The sequence below is a fragment of the Ornithorhynchus anatinus genome, chromosome 16, assembly GCF_004115215.2.
Source record: "Ornithorhynchus anatinus isolate Pmale09 chromosome 16, mOrnAna1.pri.v4, whole genome shotgun sequence".
In the NCBI taxonomy this organism is placed as follows: domain Eukaryota; kingdom Metazoa; phylum Chordata; class Mammalia; order Monotremata; family Ornithorhynchidae; genus Ornithorhynchus; species Ornithorhynchus anatinus.
The window spans coordinates 861144-883610 of record NC_041743.1 but is presented as its reverse complement, the minus strand read 5'-3'; the positions used below and the strand labels follow the sequence as shown (position 1 = coordinate 883610).

The 22467-nt window shown below is 59.2% G+C and overlaps 2 protein-coding genes across 2 annotated transcripts in view; both read right to left on the bottom strand.

Moving 5' to 3' along the window:
• The window catches only part of BCL9 (BCL9 transcription coactivator), a 37718-nt gene extending 35022 nt beyond the window's left edge, over window positions 1-2696 (bottom strand). The window contains 1 exon segment of the mRNA XM_029081273.2: window positions 2343-2696. The gene's annotated coding sequence lies outside the window, so the exon portion shown is untranslated.
• Window positions 2697-5475: 2779 nt separating this feature from the next.
• Window positions 5476-22467, bottom strand: CHD1L (chromodomain helicase DNA binding protein 1 like). Its single transcript, XM_029081065.2, has 23 exons — window positions 22333-22467; window positions 18996-19108; window positions 18387-18493; window positions 17937-18051; window positions 17437-17468; window positions 16893-16974; window positions 16564-16726; window positions 16315-16470; window positions 16000-16092; window positions 15255-15351; window positions 14843-14916; window positions 14421-14531; window positions 13530-13644; window positions 12865-13018; window positions 11721-11892; window positions 10757-10905; window positions 9662-9825; window positions 9278-9489; window positions 8626-8724; window positions 8368-8438; window positions 7105-7219; window positions 6414-6522; window positions 5476-5842 (listed from the first exon to the last, which is right to left on the bottom strand). Exons 1-23 carry the CDS (start codon window positions 22430-22432, stop codon window positions 5788-5790), a joined length of 2658 nt encoding a protein of 885 aa, XP_028936898.1. The 5' UTR covers window positions 22433-22467; the 3' UTR covers window positions 5476-5787.

Here is a 22467-nt window from a genome sequence, read left to right as displayed (position 1 = left end):
AATCCGGTACCCAGCCTGGGGGCTCAGAATTCGGAGGCGTCAAGTGGCTAGTTTGTGCGTGAGCAACCCTGGCTCGGCACCGTTTAACGGGCAGGTCGGCCGGCCTGAGGGAACAGGGTCCTGTTGGCTACCCGGTCTTCCTCCCTCCGATCTGGAGCTCACAGGGGACAGTCCCGATGGTCCCCAAGCTAGGATGCCCCAGACACCGGTCCCCAGGACATCCTGGCCACCGTCCCCACAAATGGAGAAGGGTTGGCTGATGGTCAGAGCGAGGGGTGCCCGGTGTCAGTACGTGAGGGACGGGTCGTTGGGCTGCCAGCGCCGATGACCCTTCACAGTAGCCCGGCGTGGGAGAGCAGGGAGGCCTCACTTGAGAATGGGGGGTGGGAAGGGTCGCCAAAATGGGATCGGGGGGATAGAGGGAGTGTGTGCCAGTGGCCCATCCGTCCGTGCTCTGTACACCAGTAGCCTGCGCCGTGCCTTCATGAGAAAACCATGCACAGGGCAACCTGCGGCTACACGGGCGGGTGTATCCCTAGGCCCCTGGCACGTGCTGTACGAGGGCAAAAACCGGGCACGGCCAAAGTGGAGAAAGATGCAGGGAGAGGGACCCCGGAGCCTCAGGGCTGGGCCACTGAGGGAGCCAAGCTCCCGATCATCAAACAGGGTCCAGGGCCCAGTGGGGAGGGGGATACCGAAGGGCTGGACCACGCAGAGTCCCTGCTCACCCTCAGGTGGACTCCACGGCCCCCTCTGCCATCCTAGACCTCAGCCTTCGGGCCTGGACTGCCAGCACGTACCACCCTCGCCGCCAGCACCAAACACGACACCCAGCTTGGTTTGTATGGGCACCCGGAAAGAGTTACAGAAACCCGGGGATAACTCGCGTCCTGGGAGCCAAAGAGAAGCAGCTCGGAGGAGCAGTGTGGCCTAATAGATAGAGCACAGGTCTGGGAGTCAGAGGGACCTGAGTTCTAACCCCGGCTCCTCCCCTTGTCTGCTGTGTGACCTTGCCGAAGTCACTTCACTTCTCTGGGCCTCAGTTCTCTCATCTGTAAAATGGGGGGGGTTAAGACTGTGAGCCCTATGCGGCACAGGGCCTGGGTCCAATCTGCTGAGCTTGTATCTACCCCAGGGCTCAGTACGGTGCCTGGCACATAGTAAGCGCTTAATAAATACCATTTTTACAAAAAGAGAAAGCCCCAGCGGCGCTCCAGAAGGGTTTCCCCTCTCGTTGGGTCCCACCGATCCACCCACCGAGACAGTCGGCGAGAGGGCCATCGGCCCATCATCCCCACGCCCTCCTGGATAATAATAATGTTGGTATTTGTTAAGCGCTTCCTACGTGCAGAGCACTGTTCTAAGCGCCGGGGGAGATACAGGGTCATCAGGTTGTCCCACGTGAGGCTCACAGTTAATGCCCATTTTCCCGAAGGGGTCACTGAGGCCCAGAGAAGTGAAGTGACTTGCCCACAGTCGCACAGCTGACAAGTGGCTGCCCCCCACGGCCAGGCAGAAAGCGGCCCCCTTGTCGGGGAGGCGACTTCACTCTCTGATTCATTCAATCGTATTTACTGAGCGCCTACTATGCGCAGAGCACTGTCCCGGGACGCAGCGTGGAGACGCAGCGGCCGGAGCCCGGGCTTGGGAGTCGGAGGTCACGGGTTTGAATCCCGCCTCTGCCACTTGTCAGCTGGGTGCCTGCGGGCAAGTCACTTCACTGGGCCTCAGTTATCTCATCTGGAAAATGGGGATGAAGACCGTGAGCCTCCCGGGGGTCCACCCGATGACCCCCCGCATCCATCCCGGCGCTGAGAACAGTGCCCGGCCCGTAGCAAGCGCTTAAACGAACACCAACACGATTACCGAGCGAAGCGGGAGCCCATCCCCTTCCGCTCGACGGACCCCCTCGTCCGCAAATCCGGCCGGTCCCGTGTGCGGGAGCCGCAGGGCGTCGCGCAGTGTGGCAGCGAGGCGACCCCCGGGCCCCCACGTGGGCCGGGGCCTCCTCCGGGGCAGATCTGCAGAGGGGAGACCCGGGGCGGGGGACGACGACGACCCCCGTCTCTCCCCTTTTTCGCCAACGAATCGGCCGCTAAATCCGGCAAAGGGGCCGGAGGGCAGAGCCCCAACAGGTGGGAACCGCTTTGTGTCGGCGGGCCCGAGGGCGGGGAGGGGAAAGGGGGCTCCGCAACCGTTGGGGCCCAAAGTTTGCCTCCGCCCCCTCGTCCTCCGCGGGTCGGGGGCGGGGGGGGAGGGGGTCACCCCCGGGGTCGGGGTCGGGGTCGGGGTCGAGGCCTCCCTCCCGCGCCGGTCCCCGGGGAGGCTCGGCGGGCGCTCACCTGCTCAGCGGGACAGACGGCGGGGCCTCATCGCGGGAGCCGAGGGCCCCTTGGCGACGAGCAAGAGCGGCCTTCCCCGGCCGGTCCCGGCCGCCCGGCCCCCAGGCCGCGGGACGCCATGGAAGCCACTTCGGGGGAGCCCTTCGGGGGCCTATTGTCTGCGGGGGCGGGCCCGGCCCGACCCCCTCCGCCCCGGCCGGTCCCGCCGAGGCCCGGGCCCGCACGGAGCTTCGTCCCCGCCGGCCGCTGACAAGCCCCAGACGAGACGTCGTCCCCGTCCCTCGCTTCGCCTTCTCCCCGCCCTCCTCCTTTCTTCGCCCCGCCAACTCTCCTCTGACGGACGGGCGGGCTTCGGCGGCGGGGGCGCGCACGCACCGCCAGCGGCGCGCACGCGGCGGGGAAAGCGCGGGCCGCGGCCGCGCGCCGCCTGCCGTGGGCCAAGAAAATGGCGGGGGCGGGGGGCGCGCGCACGTGCCCGCGCGGCCTCGCCTCAGCCGGCCGGGCCCGGCCTTTGGGGGCCCAAGGAACAAGCTTCGGGCACCGAATTGGGGGCTGAGGGAGCCGGTTTTGTCACCGGGGAGGGCGGGGTTCCCAGACCCGACCCAGAGCCACCTCAGCTTGGGAGGAATAGGGAGCCGCGGTTCGAAGAAACCACGGGGAACCCGCCCCGAAGGGGTGCGACTCGCGCCCGGCCAAGGGGAGGGCGGAAGGGCAGAGGAGGACAAGAGAAGGAGAGGGAAGGGAGGCAGCGCCCCTTCTTTAATGAAAAAGTCTCTTTCGCTTGGCCGGCTCCCCCCGCGTTGGGACGGTGAGCCCGTCGCCGGGCAGGATCGGGCCCTCTCTGTGGACCAGGCCCCAAGCGCGCAGTCCGGTGCCCTGCGCCTAGTAAGCGCTCGGGAAATACGACTGAGCCAATGAAAAGACCGGAGAGAGGGGGAGGAGAAAGTAGGGGGAGTCTGAGAGTTGAGGGGGAGCGTGATGGGGGGGATTCGTGATGGCCAGAGCCGGGGTAGGGTTGTACACCGGGGGGGGGGGGGAGGGGACGGAGGAGAGCGAATGGAAGGGCCAGGGGGGCCAGAGCCAGACAGAGTAATAATAGTCGTCCGCTCGACTGTATATAGCTTCATCAACCTATTTATTGTGTTTAATGAGATGTACATCACCCTGCTTCTATTTAGTTGCCATTGTTTTGAGCGCTTACTCTGTGCAGAGCACTGGTCTAATAATACTAGTGTTGGTACTTGTTAAGCGCTTACTCTGTGCAGAGCACCGTTCTAAGCGCTGGGGGAGATACAGGGTCATCGGGTTGTCCTACGTGAGGCTCCCAGTCTTCATCCTCATTTGACAGATGAGGTCACTGAGGCCCAGAGAAGTTAAGTGACTTGCCCAAGGTCACACAGCTGACTAGCGGCAGACATGAGGAGACAGGGAAGGGAGGCAGCGCGCATAAATCTTTCTCTTTGGTTCTCTTTCGCTTGGCCGGCTCCCCCGCTTTGGACTGTGAGCCCGTCATTGGGCGGGATTGGGCCCTTTCTGTTGCCCAGTTGTCCAGGCCCCAAGCGCTCAGTCCAGTGCCCTGCGCCTAGTAAGCGCGCTCAGTCCAGTGCCCTGCGCCTAGTAAGCGCTCGGGAAATACGACTGAGCGAATGAAAAGACCAGAGAGAGAGGGAGGAGAAAGCAGTGGGAGCCTGAGAGTTGAGGGGGAGTGTGATGGGGGGAATTAGTGATGGCCAGAGCGGGGGTAGGGTTATACACCGGGGGGGAGGGGATGGAGGAGAGCGAATGGAAGGGCCAGAGGGGCGAGAGCCAGACAGGGTAATAATAGTCATCCACTCGACTGTATATATCTTCATCTCCCTATTTCTTTTGTTTATTTTGTTTAATGAGATGTACATCACCCTGATTCTATTTAGTTGCCATTGTTTTAAGCACTTACTATGTGCAGAGCACTGGTCTAATAATAATAATGTTGGTATCTGTTAAGCGCTTACTATGTGCAGAGCACTGTCCTAAGCGCTGGGGGAGATAGAAGGCAATCAGGTTGTCCTACGTGAGGCTCACAGTCTTAATCCTCATTTGACAGATGAGAGAACTGAGGCACAGAGAAGTGAAGTGACTTGCCCACAGTCACACAGCTGACAAGTGGCAGAGCCGGGATTTGAACCCGTGACCTCTGACTCCCAAGCCCACGCTCTTTCCACCAAGCCACGCTGCTTCTGGGGAGATCCAGGGTCATCAGGTTGTCCCACGTGAGGCTGACAGTTAATCCCCATTTGACAGATGAGATCACTGAGGCACAGAGAAGCGAAGCGACTTGCCCACAGTCCCTCAGCTGACAAGTGGCAGAGCCGGGATTCGAACCCATGACGTCTGACGGGGGTGAAGACTGTGAGCCTCACGTGGGACCACCTCATTCCCCTGTATCTCCCCCAGCGCTTAGAACAGTGCTCTGCACGTAGTAAGCGCTTAACAAATACCAACATGATTATGATTATTACACCTGCTGGCCAGGCCACAGCTGGCGTCTGCCGCCCTCTAGTGGGAGGCCGGCAGCATTACCCGGCGCGCCCCCTTCACACAAAGAGCCCCCGCTCGCCCGGTGGCCACTGGCCAGCGACCCCGGTCCTACTTGAACCCAGAGCCGGCGCCGTTGGGGAGTTTCTGGGAACACGTGGAAGGGGAAGGGCGGATGCAGGATGAAGTCCAGCCAGGAAACACCTCCCCCTTCCTCCCCGCCCCGGCTCTCGCGCTAGAGTCCCATCTGTAGGCCCGGGAGGAAAAGTCAGAGGATGCAGGAATTAAAGGCAACAGACTCCCGGGGGGCCCGGCGCGGCTGGCTCCGAGTTCACCCTGGGGAGTCCCGTGGGAACCCCGGAGCGCAGGAGTTGGGGACGGGGGGTGAAGGCGATTCCCCGAACAGTGGTTCCAAGCCAGGAAGGCATCACAGGCACTAGGATGGCCTAGCAGGGGGGCCAGAGGGGACAGCTCTCTCACTTGCTTTCCCACCACCCGACGCAGATCCTGAGTGCAGGGCGTCACCGGCCCCAGCTTTTGGAGACCTGCAAGGCAACGGACCGCCCTAGAGGGTGGAAAAAGAAGGTAGGTGGCGAGGAAGGGAAGGAAGGGGTCACACTCCTCGTAGCAAAACTATGATTTTATGCGCCTCGGGAAGGGGGTTGCCAGGAGACCGCTGACTGGCCCGAGTCCATCCAGACTCCCAACTTTCCAAGCTCTGTCTTCCGGCAATGCTGGGGTGAAGCAAGCTAGCCACATTTGGGAAAAAAAGTTCCGATTCGGAACCTGGAGTCAACCAGGAGCCGGCACTCTACTCCCTCTTTCCCCAGATCCCCCGCAACCCTTGGCCCCACAGCGGCTCAGGGGACGAGGGTGGGAGAGTGGGAGGGCTGCGCTTCTCAGGCCATCTCGGTGGCGGAGATCCCGCCGACTATGAAGATGGCTGAGAAGACGCGGAGGAGGCTCTGCCCCTCGGGAAGTAGTATCTGGGAGAGAGTCAAGGGAACACAGCAAGAAAGAATGGACCAAACCGGGGAAGCCCTTGTCCCCACGGCCCCGCGGATAATCATAATTATGGCATTTAAGCGCTTACTAGGTGCCCGGCACTGTCCTAAGCACTGGGGAAAAATTGCAAAGAAGCAAATTGGTTTGGACACAGTCCCTGTTCCATGTGGGGCTCCCCATCTTAACCTCCATTTGCCCCCTTGGCCCCACGGCCCTGGGCTGGGGCAGCGAAGCCAGACAGAAACGCGAACCTCACAGCCCTGGGTCCGAGCCTGGCCAGCCCGTACATCTTAACCCCCCCGTAGCAGGAAAAGGGGAGAGGGTTGGGGGCGGGGAGAGTGCAGGCACGGGGCAGGGAGCCCAAGCATGGGGTGGAGTGCTTGGAGGATAATTGGGCACGCAGGCAAAGTACATGGCCATAAGACGGGAGGCGGGGCGTGCGGGCGAGGCGTGTAGCGAGTGGACGGGAGACGGGGTGAGCGGGTGAGGGACGGGGCGCGTGGGCTAGGGGAGGTGGGGCGAGCAGGTGAGGGTCGAGTTGAGCAGGGATACACGGAGGTCGGGATACCCCTGGCGGCTAGGTGTTTCTGGATGAGACGCTCTGTGCCGTACCAGTTGAAGCCCGCAGTGGCGTGGCCAATGCGGGGAAGGTGGACGCTGGCTAGAGAGAGAGGGAAAAGGACTTGGGTGTGGTTTCGCCTGGATGGGATGTAGGGGTGCCCTGGCCAGGCACACCCACAACATGGCATTAAACGCTGCTGCCGGGGCAGGGCCAGCGGGACTGGACGGGGCTGACTTGGCATGGGTGCACAAAACCAGGGCAAGCCCACACGCCTAGTGCCGTCCGGTGGCACCCCTCAGGGCAGAGTCAAGGAAAAGGCGGCAGAAGTCAGCAGACGATGTATCTGCTTATTGTTATATGGTACTCTCCCAAGCGCTAAGTAAAGTGCTCTGCCCACTCTAACTGTTCAATCAATACCAATCGAAAGAATGAATGAACCAGGCTGGCAGCCTACATCAGGGACCCCAGGGGTCAAGCGCTGGCCCTACTGAAACCCACCTGGGGCTCGGGGTTGAAGTGCCCACCGAACCCGGGCTCGGACCTTTCCTCCAGCACTGCCTAGAGTTCTGGCCCTGGATTCTGGCAGCCACCTTGGGAAACAGCTCGTTGGAGGTCTACCCGGGGAAGGACATTTGTTACACGCACACACATGAACACACATGCTCCGATACGTCAATTTACCGTTCCTTTTCCTGGCAGCCAAGTAGATCTTTTTCAAGCCCACTTCTAGCGCAGACATCTTAATGCCAGACAAGTTGTTGGACCGGTCCCGGTGTTGTGCCACAATGAGGGCCAGCTAGGGCAGAAAGCTCAAATGTAGCCCCGGGCAAGCCCCGGGCCAGTCCAGCTGGGCAAGTGCAGGGGTTCGTGCTCTGGGCTGGGGAGGCTGAGCCTTCCACAGCCTCCCTCCCCTCTGCCTCACCTACCCTCTCTATATGGCGGTGACACCCTGCAGACTCCTCCAGCCCTCTGTTCCACTTGTGGGCAATTATTTCCTTCGTTTCCCACTGTCTGCCCATCCAGGTGTGGTGAGAGGAGCAGATGGAGAAACCGAGAAGTGGGGAAAGGGGCTGAGACTAGGCTTCTTAATGGGCTGACAGCAGAGTGACTATTCTTTTGGTCTCTTCCACGGGCTGAGGCCCAATCCCCAAAAGTTGTGTTTTGGTGGGGGGGGGGTGGAGGTTTAATGGTGTTTGTATTGGTATGGTATTCGTTAAGCACTTACTATGTGCCAGACACTACACTAAGTGCTGGGGTAGATCCAAGTTAATCAGGTTGGACTCAGTTCCTGTCCCACATAGGGCTCACAGTCTTAGTCCCCACTTAATAGATGAGGTAACTGGGGTCCAGAGAAGTGAAGTGACTTGCCCAAGGTCACACAGCAGACTAGAGGTGGAGTCAGAATTAGAACCCAGGTCCTTCTGACCCCCAGGCCCAACCCTTATCCACTAGGCCACGCTGCTTCTCTGCTGGGGGATACAGTAGCAGCCAGCGGGAATCGGTTTGTTCCAAAAAGGTGCGTTCACGGGTCAACTGAGCGACAGGCCAAGGGCTGAAACAGACAGGGATGTTCTGCCACTTCCCCTCTCTGAAAGTTTTTTTAACGTCCGTCTCCCCAACTAGACTGTGAGCTTTTTGAGGGCAGGGATCATGTCTACCAACTCTATTTTACTGTAAGACTGTGAACCCCATGTGGGACAGGGACTATGGCCAACCCTATTTGCTTGTTTGCACCCCAGTGCTAGTGCCTGGCACGTAGTAAGCGCTTAACAAATGCCCCCAAAATAATGATGTTTTAGTAGAGTGCTCTGCACCCAGTAAACGCTCTATCAATACCATTGATCGATGCTCACTTCTGTCCAGGGCTTCGGCCTGTCTCCGGGATCCCACCCACTCAGCTCCCGGCATCAGCAGAGACCCCCAGCAAAGGGGAGTGGTCCTCACCAGGTCCTGGCCTGAGTTCCTGGACTCCTTGTCGTTGATGGGGAACAGCAGCACGCTGCCCAGCGCCAGGTCTGGGGAGGGAAGACAGGCAAGAGCAAGAAGGAGGGTGGGAAAGGGACAATCCCAGGACTGGTTGGATCTGTGAGGGATTTCCCAGGGCTGGACCCTTCCTACCACCCTGGCTTAGCCCCCTCCACCTTCCCCCCGTCGGCCCGGCCACCCCAGCCACCCCAACCACATCCAGCCCTCCCCTCTTACCCTGCATCTCTCCGGCCAATTGGTAGGTTTTCCTGGGCTGGTCCGACCGGCCTTCCAGGGCCGAGAACAAGCCGCCCCGGCCCCAGCGACCAGAGTCATCTAGAGGAGAGGGCAGCGGGGATTGTGGAGGCCATGCCGCAACCGGAGCGGTGTCCGATGGCACCCTGAGGCAGGCAGCTCTGGCTGGGCCCGCCTCTGGCTAACTGGCATGTACTGCACACCCCTCAGCCACAAACCCCCACTAACCGCCGACCCGCCCGCCATTTAACACACGCAGTGAATGTTAATGACATTCCCCTCCCATATGCACACATGCACACTCATTTCCCTACCGACACATGCAGAGAACGATGATGGCATTTATACACAGGCACACACACACACACACATACACACGTTTCCATACTTGGCACATGCAGTGAATGATGATGGCGTTCACCCCGCAACCGCCCCCCCCCCCATTTCTCTAGTGACACATACAGAGAACAATGATGGAGTTTACACAGATGCACACACACACTTTTCCATATTGACACATGCAGTGAAAGATGATGACATTTCCCCCCTCCACACCCACGTACACGTTTCCATACCAACACACGCAGTGAACAAGGTTGGCGTTCCACCCACCCTCCTCCCCCCATTTCCGTACCAACACAGTGAACGATGATGACGTCCTCTTCTCCGGCCTGCGGGTGGGTGACATCGCCGCTGACGTAGCGGATGCCGGCCTGGTCGGGATCTTCGTCTTCGAACTCGTCCGAGGTCCCAGGCTCCCCGGCGTCTTCCTCTTCTTCCTCTACCTCGCTCTCGTCCGAAGGCAGGCAGGGGGAATGGTAGTGGTTGGTCTCCCACCAGGCCAGCCTGGAATGGGCCAGGAAGGGCTGACTGGGACTCCCAGCTCGAAGGTTGCCATGATCTCGCTCCTCAGGCCCGTCCCCATCCTTCCCGTAAAACGCGGTCACCCGGGACCACAAACGGAGGATTGCCCTGTCGGCTCTTCCCGAGACCCTTGGCCGCCAGGACCCCCTCATACTTTCTCTTATACTCAGCTTCCTCTTTCTCCTTCTTCTTCTCCTCCAGCATCCTGGCTCTCTTAGCAGCCGCCTCCTGCCGCTTCCTCTGCCTGTCGGCCAACTCCTCCGGGCTCAGGACGCGTTTACGCTTAGGTGCTCGCCGCAGCAGCCCCGGGGGAAGAGCCTGTAGATCCGCGCAGGTGACAGAGACCGCTGGGGGCCGGGACAGGGGGAGGCAGCTCTGCAAGTCCCTGCCTGGAACCTTCCCCCAAACCTGAACCCACTGGGTCCTCCCTCCCTCCCTCCCTCACCCCAGCTTGGGGCAGAAGGTCTGTTCACTGGAGCCTCCCGTCTGCCACCTCAGCCCTTGCCCACTCACAGCACCGAAAGTGCTCTGCACAGATCGACTTGCAGACCCTACGATGTAAGCATTACCCATTAGAGCAGCTTCGTGGCCTAGTGGATAGAGCATGGGCCTGGCAGTCAGAGGACCTGGGTTTTAATCCCGGCTCCACCACTTGTCTGCAGTGTGACCCTGGGCAAGTCACTTCACTTTTCTGAGCCTCAGTTACCTCATCTGTAAAATGACGATTAAGACTGTGAGCCCCATGTGGGACCACGACTGTGTCCAACCCGACTAGCTTGTGTCTACACCAATGCTTAGTACAGTGGCTGGCACAGAGAAAATACTTAACAAATACCAATAAGAAAAAAAAAACCCACATAGCCAGCTTCCCAGTCTCATTTCTTTCTATCCGTCATGGACTCCAGCGCCTGTCGGCCCTGCTGGATTCTAAGCTCCTTAAGGGGAGGGATTTTGTCTGCTAACTGTACTGAATACTCACCCAAGATCTGCAGTGCTCTACCCATACGATCGACTTGATTGTCAGGGCCATGCTCACCCCAAGTGGGGGCCCAATAAACAGGACTGACTGATTGTCAAGGCCACGGAGACCCCGATTCAACCACAGCAGAGGACCCAGGACTCTTCCTAAGTCACTCGGCTTCTCCCCACCAACAGGGCCAAGAGGTAAAAAGCCCCCCACCCTCCTGCATGCTCCTCCCCCCCCCCCCGAGCCCACGCTCTGATGCCCACCCAGCCCGCTAGGCCTTACACTGCCTCTGCTGCGTAGGGACGGGCCAGCTGGACTGCCTGACTCCGTGAGAAGAGATTTCTGCAGAGCCAGCAGCTGTTCAAATGACTTCCTGTCTTCCACGCTGGGCTCCTTGGAGTAATCTTTCCCCTCGTACAAGTACATGTGCTCTGGGGACCAAGGCAACTGGGTCAGGGCCCCCGCCACCACCCCGTCTTCCCACAGGGGCCCGGACACAAAGGGCCACCTCAGCTTCCATCCCCCTCTGTCCGGAGGGCCCGGACCTGTGGTCTGGGCAGGCTAGGGTCCGCTGGCTAGAGGGGATGGAGGGGATGGAGGGTAATCAAAAAATAACCTCGGAGGTATTGAGCCTCTGAGTGAGTCTAAGTTGGTCAGAGTGCGGCGGGGGGATGGCTGCCGGGAAGGGGGCCGCCAGACGGTGCCTAAAAGACCAACGTCCGACTGGCACGCCAATTGGCCCCGAGGCACTAACAAGGTTCTGACTTTCCCTGGCTCACCGACGGCGAGAGCCGATCAGGGTATTAAAGTGAGCGAGCTTTCTACTGTGCTGCTCCTGGCAGAAGGAAAGGCGGCCCCATCCATGTTGGGAGAACTGGGAAAGCTGGGGGAACCCCAGCTGTTGGGGCTCCAGAGATCTACTGTGGGGGGCAAAAAACAGGACTCCTCAGTTCCATCTGCTCCAAATACCCTTCCCCACTGGCACCGTGCCGGCTGCTTCCAGCTCACTTAGGGCCGAGGGGGCCGGCAGTGGAAGGAGCATGGCTGCAGGTGGCTGAGGGGAGGGGATTCTGACCCCTTTAAACCACAACCTCGTGGGCCGGGCTCGTATTCCTGCGGCCAATTGTGGGGAGGTAAGAGCCGAGCCAGTGCCAGTTCCGCAGCAGCCTTCCGGCCCGGCCGCTCTAGCCCGCCTTCAGTCCCAGGGTGCCCAACCCTTCTCCTGGCCTCATGTGGCTACACGTACTATCGGCCTCTGACTCCTGGCTCTCTTCCCCAGCTGAGGGAGCATCCTCCACGACCCACGAACCGCCGACAGACTCTCCCAGAATGTTCTGCAGGTCGACGTCGGCCTCCTCCCCGCTGCTCTCTTCGGAGGACAACAGCTTGTCCAAACCGAACTTGAGGATCTCGCTCAGCTGGGGGAAGGAGGCAGAGAACGTGAGAACCGTCCATCCCCCCCACCAGCCACCGGTCACCTTCTCCCCTCGCCTCGGTCAGCCCTGCGGGCCCTGGTTGGGCTGCAGCATGAGGGTTGGCCTGGTGATGTTTGTCACCAACAAGTCTGCCATCATCATCACCAGCAGAACTGACCGGGCACGCTCTGGGTTGTGGGGGGAACCACATCAGACGCCTGCCAGGTGGCCTACTGACAGGACTGGAGTACCTGCTCGAGTACCTGCACGTCTGGAAAGGCGGAGTCCTAACTGGGAAGGTAGAGCCCGACCGGGGAAGGCCTCCCGGAGGAGGCAGTCGGTCAAAAGGTTTTGAAGATGGGGAGAGCTGTGGTCTGGCAGATTTGAAGGGGAAGGTGCTCTCTGGGGACAGCTGAGATGAGTTTGGGAGGAGCAAAGAGTGAAAGCTGGGGTGCAGTGGGAGAGGGGAGCAGAAAGGTACAGCTGGAGGGAAAGCCGAGATCCACTGGCAGGATGGTCAGGAGATGTCCCGTGTTTGCACTCTGGTGCCCGACCTGTTCATCAACCCCCCCCGACCCCCACCCAGCCTGGCCATCTGCTGTCAGTCAATTGTATTTTTTGAGTGCTTACTGTGTGCAGAGCACTGTACTAAACGCTTGGGAGAGTACACTATAACAGACACTCCCTGCCCATAACGAGCTTACAGTCTAAAGGGACTGGTCCCCACACGTAGAGCCCTCTCCCACTCTGCAAATCAGGGACTTGGCCTGGGGCCCTAGCCCTTCGAGCCTCCACTTCTCCTATGGGGGGGCCAAGTAAGACCCTTCTCCTGCCTCCACTAGGCTTCCCTCGAGCCTCTGCTCCTCGACCCTGAATTCGGTCTCTTCTATGCCCTGGCCAGTCTCGAACTCCCACCGAAACCAAGCCCTCCATCCTTTCCCGCACTCCCCCTCACCACGCCCCGCCCTGTGGCACCTGCATGGCCGAGGGGGCGGGCTCCTCCAGTGGGCCCAGGGCGAAGTGGCCACCCTCCATGATGGCATTGGTGAGACGCAGCTTGGACACCGCCGTCCGGTAAATGATCTCCTCCACCGTGTCCCTCCCGATCAGTCGGATGATCTTCACGGGCCTGGCGTGGCGCGAAGCGGTAGCTACTCCAATGGGTCCCTGGACCCCCTCGACCCCCCCCGATAGCCCCCTGAACCCCCGTGTTGGAGCGTGGCCACAGGGAGATGGGAAAATCCACCCGCCTTGGGTTGGTTTGGGAAGCGGAAGGACGGATGCTTCTCCTTTCCCTTCCCTGTGGGGCTCCATCCAGCAAGCTGGCTGGCAGCTGCCCCGATGGACTGGCCCTCGGCCATCTCTGCCCCAAAGTATGGACTCTGCCCTCAATAACAATCTCTGGAAGTGCCGCCCAGCCTGAGCTCCCCTTCCTCCCCGTGCTGGGGGTGGCGGCTGGGGTCGAACCGGCCAACGGCAACACCAGGACAGGTCTGCCGGCTCCTCCAGCTCCTCGGCCCCCTACCAGGGGCAGGCCAGCCTGCTGTTACCCACGGAGCTTCCCGCCAGGACAGAGTGAGGTAAGGTAGAGTCCCTGGCCGAGCCCCTGGCAGAGCTCCCCGGCCTCACCCCCGGCTTACTTGCTCTGGCCAATGCGGTGTACCCTAGCCGTGGCTTGCAGGTCATTCTGAGGGTTGAAGTCGCTGTCCACGAAAATCACCGTATCTGCTGCAGTCAGGTTCATGCCCACTCCACCTGGACCCCAGGGAGGCCAGTCAGGGGTTGGGAGGCAGCCCGGCCAGGAAGGCGAGAGGCCCAGTTGACAGCCCTCCCCGCTGTGAGCAGGAGGGCACCGGGACTGTAGACCCGAGCTCTGAATGTCGGGATGGGGCCCAGTCTATAGTGCTTGGCCTATAGTAGGCCCTAAGGAAGTGCTAACTGAAACAGGGCAGAGCTAGTTCCCATGGACCTGGGGACTGAGCTGCCCTCATACTTCAAGGTCCTCCCAGCCAGGTCAGAGCTGAGGCCGGAATCATCTCCCAAAAGAGAAGTTAGCCACAGGCCGACAAGCCAACACGGGCCGAATCGGGCCAGGGCAGTGGCATGGTGCTGGACATCCACTCGCCCCCACAGGCACAGGGCAAATTCCCACGAGGTGGCCCCCGCCGGGATGCCTCCCTCTAGCCAAGCAGTTTCACCCCTTCCCAGCTAGTGTGGAAATCCATCAGCATCTGGCTGAACTTCTGGACTGTACTACTGATTGACTGATTGGACTAGCTCCTGCACAATCCCAGACCCGCCAGGTCATGCTGATCTCCTACTCAAGAACAAGGTCATGGCTCTCTCCCCAGCCTGACCCAAGCCTACAGTCAGAGAGTGGGAAGCAAAGGGTGGAGATCAGGAATCGGGAAGCAGGACTGGGGAGCGGGCCTGCTCCCCTGCCTAAGTGGGGGAGGGTTGGGACTTGGTTCTAGGAGATACTCGGCTGTTCCCCCAATCCCCAGCCCGCCCTGGTTTTGCCCAGCCCCTACCTGCTCGGGTGCTCAGGAGGAAGACAAAGACAGGCTGCTGGCCAAAGTTCTTGATGGCCAGGTGTCGTTCTTCTCCCCTCACTGACCCGTCCAAACGCTCGTAGCTATAGCCTTTCCGGGCGGCAAGGAAACATGGCAAACTGAGAGGTTCGGTCCTTCGTGGATAATGGCCCAGGCCGTCTTCTTCCTCCTTGTCCCTGCCAGCCCAGGGAGGAGGTGGAGGGAGACTTCCCACATCTGTTCCTCATGCGATTGGACTCCTGTGGCCCCTCAAATTCGGCAGTGACCCAAGTCCTGCCTGCCCAACCACTCTGCTCCTTGTCTCACCAACCCCATCACCACCCAGAGGGTCCCAAGGGCCGGGCTCCCTGATCCCCTCCCAGGCCCTCGTTGTCCACCCAACCGGGCCCCGCAGGGGTCACCTCGGTAGTCCATGTAGTCCTGGAGGACGTCCAGCATCCGGGTCATCTGAGAGAAGAGCAGCACCCGGTGGCCCCTGCATGTTGGGAAGGAGGAATCCAGCATCCAGGCCCACGTGGCCACAGCCAGAGCCAAAACAGACCAGAGCTTCTTCCCCAGAGGTCCACCGGGACCTCCGAAGCTCCAGCACCACCCGGACCTCGGGTGCCTCCCCATGGGAGTGTCCCGGCGGGCCATACTCTTTTCCCCCCGGGGACCCTCCCCTGCCCTGTTCCCACTCTGACTTAGCTGCCGTGCTGGAATTCTGAGCTGAATGGAATTACCCTCCCCGGGGGCTACAGGTAGTCTCCCACCGGGAGTCCCCAGGGGAACTGTAGCAGGCTAGGGTTGGGGCGGGGGTGGAGGGGCACGTACCCAGCATAGAGGAATGCCAGCAGCTTGTCTAGCAGGTGGAGCTTCCCGCTGGCCTCGACCAGGTGATCTCCAATGGCGAAGGGCTCCGGCTCCACCCCTGGAACAGAGCGGTAGCTCTGGCCCCCAGCCCCACTCGGCCCCGCCCAGGGACACCCAGTCCTATCTGGCCCCACCAGACTCCTAAAGCCTTCCATGAGGGATGGCCCGGAGTCGCCCTCAGAGAGCACTTGGGGCCAGGGTCGGGGCGGAGGCCGTGCAAGGGTCACCCGATCATGCAACCGACGGAGGCTGGGTTGCCTATAGGACTGAGAAGCAGCTCGGCCCGGTGGAAAGAGCACGCGCCTGGGAGTCAGAGGGCTTGGGTTCTAATCCCAGCTCCACCACTAGTCTGCTGTGTGACCTTGAGCAAGGCACTTCACTTTCATGTGCCTGTTACCTCATCTGGAAAATGGGGATTAAGACCATGAGTTCTATGGGACAGGGACTGGGTCCAACCTGATTATCCTGTACCCGCCCCAGCATTTAGTACAGTGGCTGGCACATAGTAAGTGCTTAACAGATACCATGAAAAAAAAATGACCATCTTGTCATCCACCCTATCCCCACCCTGGGCCCAAGGGAGAAGCCCTACTATGGGTGAGGAAAGAGAGGGCCAGGACTCAGGGGCTCACCAGACCAGCTGTTTGTTTAGGGGGCAAGCAGGTCAAAGTTCAGCCTCTGGCTCCCAGTCCCCAAACCCACTCACCCTCAAACAGGTATGGATGGCCCACACATTTTCGCAGCTGTGACAGGATGTTCTGAAGTTTAACTTTTTTGCCCATTTCCCGTTCAAAAGCATCTAGAACAGAGCCAGCAGGAAGCCCGCGTTGGTCAGCAGGGAGCTCTTCACCATGGCCCACCACCACCTCCCCAGAACGGAAAGGGGAGCACAGGGGGCTGGGAGAAGGGAAAAGCGGGGGAGACCACAGACATGATTCCCCCCGGGAGGAGCGAGGGGCAAATCCTCCCTCGAGTGTCCAAAGAGAGCGGGAGAGGGCTGCCCCCGCCAGGTGCCAGTTACCCAGGTCTTTCATGAGAATGGCCCTGTAGACGGTCCGCTGCAGGTCAGAGAGCCCGTGGAACAGCACCAGCTCCACCTTCCTGGGGAGCTCGGGGGCCACCTCCGCCTTCACCCTCCGCAGCAGGAAGGGCTGAAGGAGGCGACGCAGTTCTCTGGCTGCGGAAGGAGAGGGCCAGAGTGACCGTGGGGAGGGGGGCCGGCCGGGAGGAGGCCGGGGAGGGGGGACCCGGGGCGGACCAGGGCACTTGCCAGGTTCCGTGTCTTCCTCCACCCCTCGAAAGCGCTGAACAAAGTCATCTCGCTGGTCCCAAGGGAAGACGCTGGGCTCCACGAAGCTGAGGAGGGAGTAGAGCTCCTGCAAGCTGTTCTGGATGGGCGTGCCGGTCAGCAGGAGGCTGAAGCCCACGGAGAACTGGAACAGAGTGGGGCTACGTCAGTGCCCCCACCCAGCGGCAGCCAGGCCCTGTGCCCAGCCCACGGGGGGCCCCGCTGACCCAGGAAAACCACCGCGAGAGCTTCGTGGGCCTCAGCTGTAAACAAAGAGCCCCCAGAGCCGGAGTAAACATGCCCACACTTACCTCGGAGAGGGTCTTGTGCAGCAGGGAGCTCTGGTTCTTCAGCCGGTGAGCCTCATCCACCACTAATGCCTGCCATGAAAACCTGAGGGCACACAGCCTCCCCTCGTACCCTGACCGCCTCGTCCACCACCAACGCCTACCACGAAAACCCGAGAGCACACAGCGTCCCCTCGCACCCTGACTGCCTCGTCCACCACCAACCCCCGCCATGAAAACCTGAAGGCACAAAATATCCCCTCACTCCCTGACCGCTTCGTTCACCACCAACACCCACCACGAAAATCTGAGGGCACACAATGTCCCCTCGTGCCCTGATTGCCCCATCCACCACCCCTGTTTGGGAGCATAGCCTTCCTGCTCCCATGGCAGTAACCCTTTGGGGGCTTCTGCCCCTGGGTTAGGTGCCTTGTGCCCCTGGGTCCGTCCGGGGAGTGTGTGCCTGGTGGTCTCCTCCCACCTCGCCCCTTGAAGACCAAGGAAGGAGCGATGGGAAGGAGAGACCTTGCTCCTAAATGTGGGTGCTCACGACCCAGCGGCTACTCACGCTTTCAGGAACGATGCGTCTTTCAGACAGACCTGGATGGCAGAGAGACCCCAATCAGGGCCAGGGGAGCGGTCAGTCACAGCCCCACTTGGGCCCCCGCCCACCTCCCCGGATCAGGTCCAGATTCTCGCCCCAAAGGGAGCTGCCCCACTCTCGCCTGGCTGCCAGGGCCGAGGTCAGAGCTGGGGAATGTGGCTGGTGAGAAAGGAAACCAAGGGGTGGAGATCTTCCCCCTTTGCAACCCATGGGGTCCCTGACCACCAACCACCTCAGGTAGGCAGGATGCTGGGCCTAAGGGGAGGGCCAGGAGAGGCCAATGAGCCCTGTGGGTCTCGAACCCACCCATGTTTTCCACATTAGGTAGCAAAGAAGAGTCAAGTGGTCCCTGAGCGCACTCCCTCAAACCCACCGGGCCAATCTAAACCGCCCACCCATCAAGGGGCCGGGAGTGGTCCGGGTTAGTGCCCCAGGTTGCTAGGAGGGGGCCCAAAAGTAGGTACCTCATAGGTGGTCAGAAGCACGTGAAAGCACTCCTCCTGTTTCAGTTCATGTTGTAGGCCAGCTCTGTCCTCTTTGGCCCCTGTGTAGGCCACGCAGGAAAGACCAGGGGCAAACCTGTTCCCCGGAGACACCCAGACAATGAGGGGGCGGCACCAGGCTTAAGCGATATGGGGCTGGCGAGGAGACGTTCCCCGCTGGCCTCATCACGCACAGCTGTCCCTCTGGGGGAACGGCTGCAGCACTGGACGGCTTTGCTGCTCATCTCTCCGGCCGCCATCACACCGTCCTCACCGGGTAACCTCTGAGGACGGGCACCCCGGGGTGAACTGGGAGTCTGGATGTGGGAGATGACAGCGGGGGTAGGGGAAGGGGAAACGAGGGAATCCAAAGGGGCAGCTCCCCAAGAGGCCCCAGCAGAATTTTCTGAGCACAGATGCCTTCTGACTCACCTCTCCATTTCTTCCTTCCAGTTGCCCAGGACGGACAGGGGGCAGAGGATGAGAAATGGCCCATTGCTCTTCAAGTTCCCCCTCAGGTACACGAGGAGAGCGATGGTCTGGAACGCAGACACAGAGGCACCTCAGCGGGGGTATCCCAGAGGGCCAGGCATCGCCCGGCCGCGGTCACGCCGGAAGTCCCCAGGCTCATCCGGCTGCCATCACCCTGGGTCCGGGCTCGAGGGGAAAGAGCACGTCGGACAGGCCAGGACCTGTCCAGTTCTACTGAAACCGGGGCTGCAGCGGTGTAAGTGTCCGAAGGGCCGTGGGGAAGGGAAATAGGCGGGCGAAGGCCCAGCTGCCGATGGGGTTGGGGAGGTTCTCCCGGATAGGGTGGATTGACCACTCGTGGCCCCGCATGCCTCCAAGAGTCCGGGAGCTGACAGACCACGGTCTGGAGTCTAACGGGCCACCGTTCTGGAGCTGGTCAGTATTTCGGGTGGAGTGAACGAAAAGAGTGGACACGTGGGGACGTTAGCATCAGAAAATGCAGCTGGTAAGGGTTGGGAGGGTGGAGGGGGAGGGGATGGGGCTGGCACCGGCTACCCAGCCTGGACGTACCTGGCAGGTCTTCCCCAGCCCCATCTCGTCGCCCAGGATGCAGCCGTGCTGCTGCCGATAGTGCTGCACTAGCCAGTTGACTCCGGCCAGCTGGTAGGAACGCAGCCGGATCCCTGGAAATAGAGCAGATCTGCCTACGGTGGCTCAGTGGAGGACTGGGGGCCTTGGGGAGAGGGAGTTGACCTACTGGAAAGCGCTCAGGCCTAGGAGTCAGAAGCCCTGGGTTCTAATCCTGGCTCCGCCACTTGCCTGCTGTGTGACCTTGGGCAAATCAATTAACTTCTCTGGGTCTCAGTTCCCTCATCTGCAAAACGGGGATTCGATACCTGTTCTCCCTCCTACTTAGACTGTGAGCCCCTTGTGGGACAAGGTTTGTGTCCAACCAGATTAACCTCATCTACTCGGGGCTTAGAACATGCTTGATACATACTAAGTGCTGAACTAATGATATTATTATTATGTTGCTCATCTACTGCCACATCGAACAGAAACTCCTCATCAATCAATGGTATTTATTGAGTACCTACTGATGGCAGAACAGTATACTAAGTGCTCATCATTGGCTTTAAAAGAACTCAGTCATCTCTCTCTCTCTCTCTCTCCTACCTATCCTTGCCTTCTCTCTCACTTCATTCCAGTCCAGATACTTCACTCTTTTAAGTCCATCTTACTTCCCTGGACCTCGATCTCGACCTTCTTGCCGACGACCCGTGATCATGCCCTTCCTCCCACTTCACGTCTAATTAGCACGCTCCCCACCTTCAAAGCCCTACTAAAATCATCCAGGAAGAATTCACTGATTTACCTCATCTCCCTGCCTTATCCTCCTTTCATCCTGCTTTGCTTAAGCACGGAAGTCCATACCTCCTCACCCTCACAGCATCCTCAGTTGCTTCCCCTATCTGTAATGTATTTTAATGTCTGCATCCCATACCTCAGTGAAAGCTCCTTAAATGTAGGGCTCTACACCACCCGTCACGCTCCGCCCCTGCCCAACACACACACCCCGGCCCCACAGCACTATGTACATATCTATAAATTATTAATATAAAGTATTTTTATATTAATACGTTTCCCCCTGTAGGCTGTAAACTCGTTGTGGGTAGGAAGTGTGTCTACCAACTCTGTTGTACTATACTCTCCCAAGTGCTTAGCACAGGGCTCTGGACTCAGTATGGGTTCAATAAATTCCACTGTTTGACTGATTGATCGGTTGAGGCTGGCAGGAAAGGGACAGACGTGGCGAGGGCTCAGAGGTAGCGTAGTCCATTGGAAAGAGCATGGGACCGAAAGTCAAGAGACCCAGCTCCTAGTCCCGGCTCTGACCCTGGCCTGCCATGTGACCTACGGCAAGTCAATTAACCGCTCTGTGCCTCAGTTTCCTCACCTGGAAAACAGGTATAATACCTGACATCCCTACCCCTTAGAATGTGAGGCCCGTTTGTGCGTCCAATCTGATTATCTTATTATTATTATTATTGTATCTATTCCGGAGTTTAGCTCAGTGCTTGGCGGTGACTTTGGGCAAGTCATTTAACTTCTCTGTGCCTCAGTAACCTCATCTGTAAAATGGGGATTAAGAGAGAGAGCCCCATGTGGGACAGGAACTGTATCCAACCTGATTAATTTGTATTTACCCCAGAGCATAGAACAGTGCGTGGCACATAGTAAGCGCTTAACAAGTGCCATTATTATTATTATCATTATTACATAGTAAGTGCTTAAATGCATGAGAAGCAGCATGGCATGGATAGAGCAGGGGCCTAGGAGGCAGAAGGTCATGGGTTCTAATCCCACCTCTGCCACTTGTCTGCTATATGACCTTAGGCAAGTCACTTCACTGCTCTGTGCCTCAGTTTATACCCCAGCACATGGAACAGTGCCTAGCACATAGTAAGGGTTTAACACATACCATTACTATTAATCTTTAACTATTAACTATTACTATTAACCTAACTATTAACTATTCACCTATAACTATTATTATTGATCGACACCATCATTATAATTTTCCTTGTTGGAGGCACTGGGAATCCTGGGCCATGAGTTTCCGCGGAAAGACAGTCCGGGACCTGCACGTCGGTCAGTCGATCGTATTTAATAATAATAATGATGGCATTTGTTAAGGACTTACTATGTGCTGAGCACTGTTCTAAGCACTGGGGGGGGATACAAGGTGATCAGGTTGTCCCACGTGGGGCTCACAGTCTTCATCCCCATTTTCCAGACGAGGTCAGTGAGGCACAGCGAAGTTAGGCAACTGGCCCAAAGTCATACAGCTGACAAGTGGCAGAGCCGGGATTAGAACCCATGACCTGTGACTCTCGAGCCCGGGCTCTTTCCACCGAGCTGCACTGCTTATTGAGCGCTTACCGAGTGGCGAGCACTATAGTGAGCGCTCGGGAGGGGACACTACGACAGTAAGCGGGGAGATTCCGGGCTACTAATAATAATGATGATTCATTCAATAGTATTTACCGAGCGCTTACTACGTGCAGAGCACTGTACTAAGCGCTTGGAATGGACAATTCGGCAACAGATAGAGACAATCCCTGCCCAATGACGGGCTTACAGTCTAATGATGAAGCAGCGTGGCTCAGTAGAAAGAGCCCGGGCTGGGGAGTCAGAGGTCGTGGGTTCTAATCCTGCCTCCGCCACTTGTCAGCTGTGTGCCTCTGGGTAAGTCGCTTCACTTCTCGGTGCCTCAGTTCCCTCATCTGGAAAATGGGGATGGAGACTGGGAGCCCCACGTGGGACAACCTGATCGCCCTGTATCCCCCCCACCGCTTAGAACAGCGCTTCGCACAGAGTAAGCACTTAACAAATACCAACATTATTTTTATTTGTCAAGCGCCCACTCTGAAGACTGCGAGCCTCATGTGGGACAACCCGATGACCCTGGATCTCCCCCAGCGCTTAGAACAATGCTCTGCACATCGCGGCTCAGTGGAAAGAGCCCTGGCTTGGGAGTCAGAGTTCATGGGTTCGAATCCCGGCTCTGCCACTCGTCAGCTGTGTGACCGTGGGCAAGTCACTTCACTTCTCTGGACCTCAGTTCCCCCGTCTGGAAAATGGAGATCAACTGTGAGTCTCACATGGGCCAACCTGATGACGCTGTATCTCCCCCAGCGCTTAGAACAGTGCTCTGCACATAGTAAGCGCTTAACAAATCCCAACATGATTATGTGCCAAGCGCGGTTCTAAGTGTTCAAAGCCTGATTAGGAGAAGGGAGGCCGGGGAGGCGGGCGCTCCGCTGGGGTGACCGTGGAAGGGGGAAGGACCGGCCGCCCAGCGGGCCCAGGGAGAGCTCCCCCCCGGCCAACGGACCCCACTGACCTGTCAGCCCCCAGTGCGCCAGATCCTCCTCCCGCACCGGGGTCCCTCCGGCCAACGGGCCGGGGGAGGCGCCGGGCCCGGCCGGCCACCCCCGGGACATGGTGGCCCGCTCCCTGCAGCAGCACACTTCCTGCT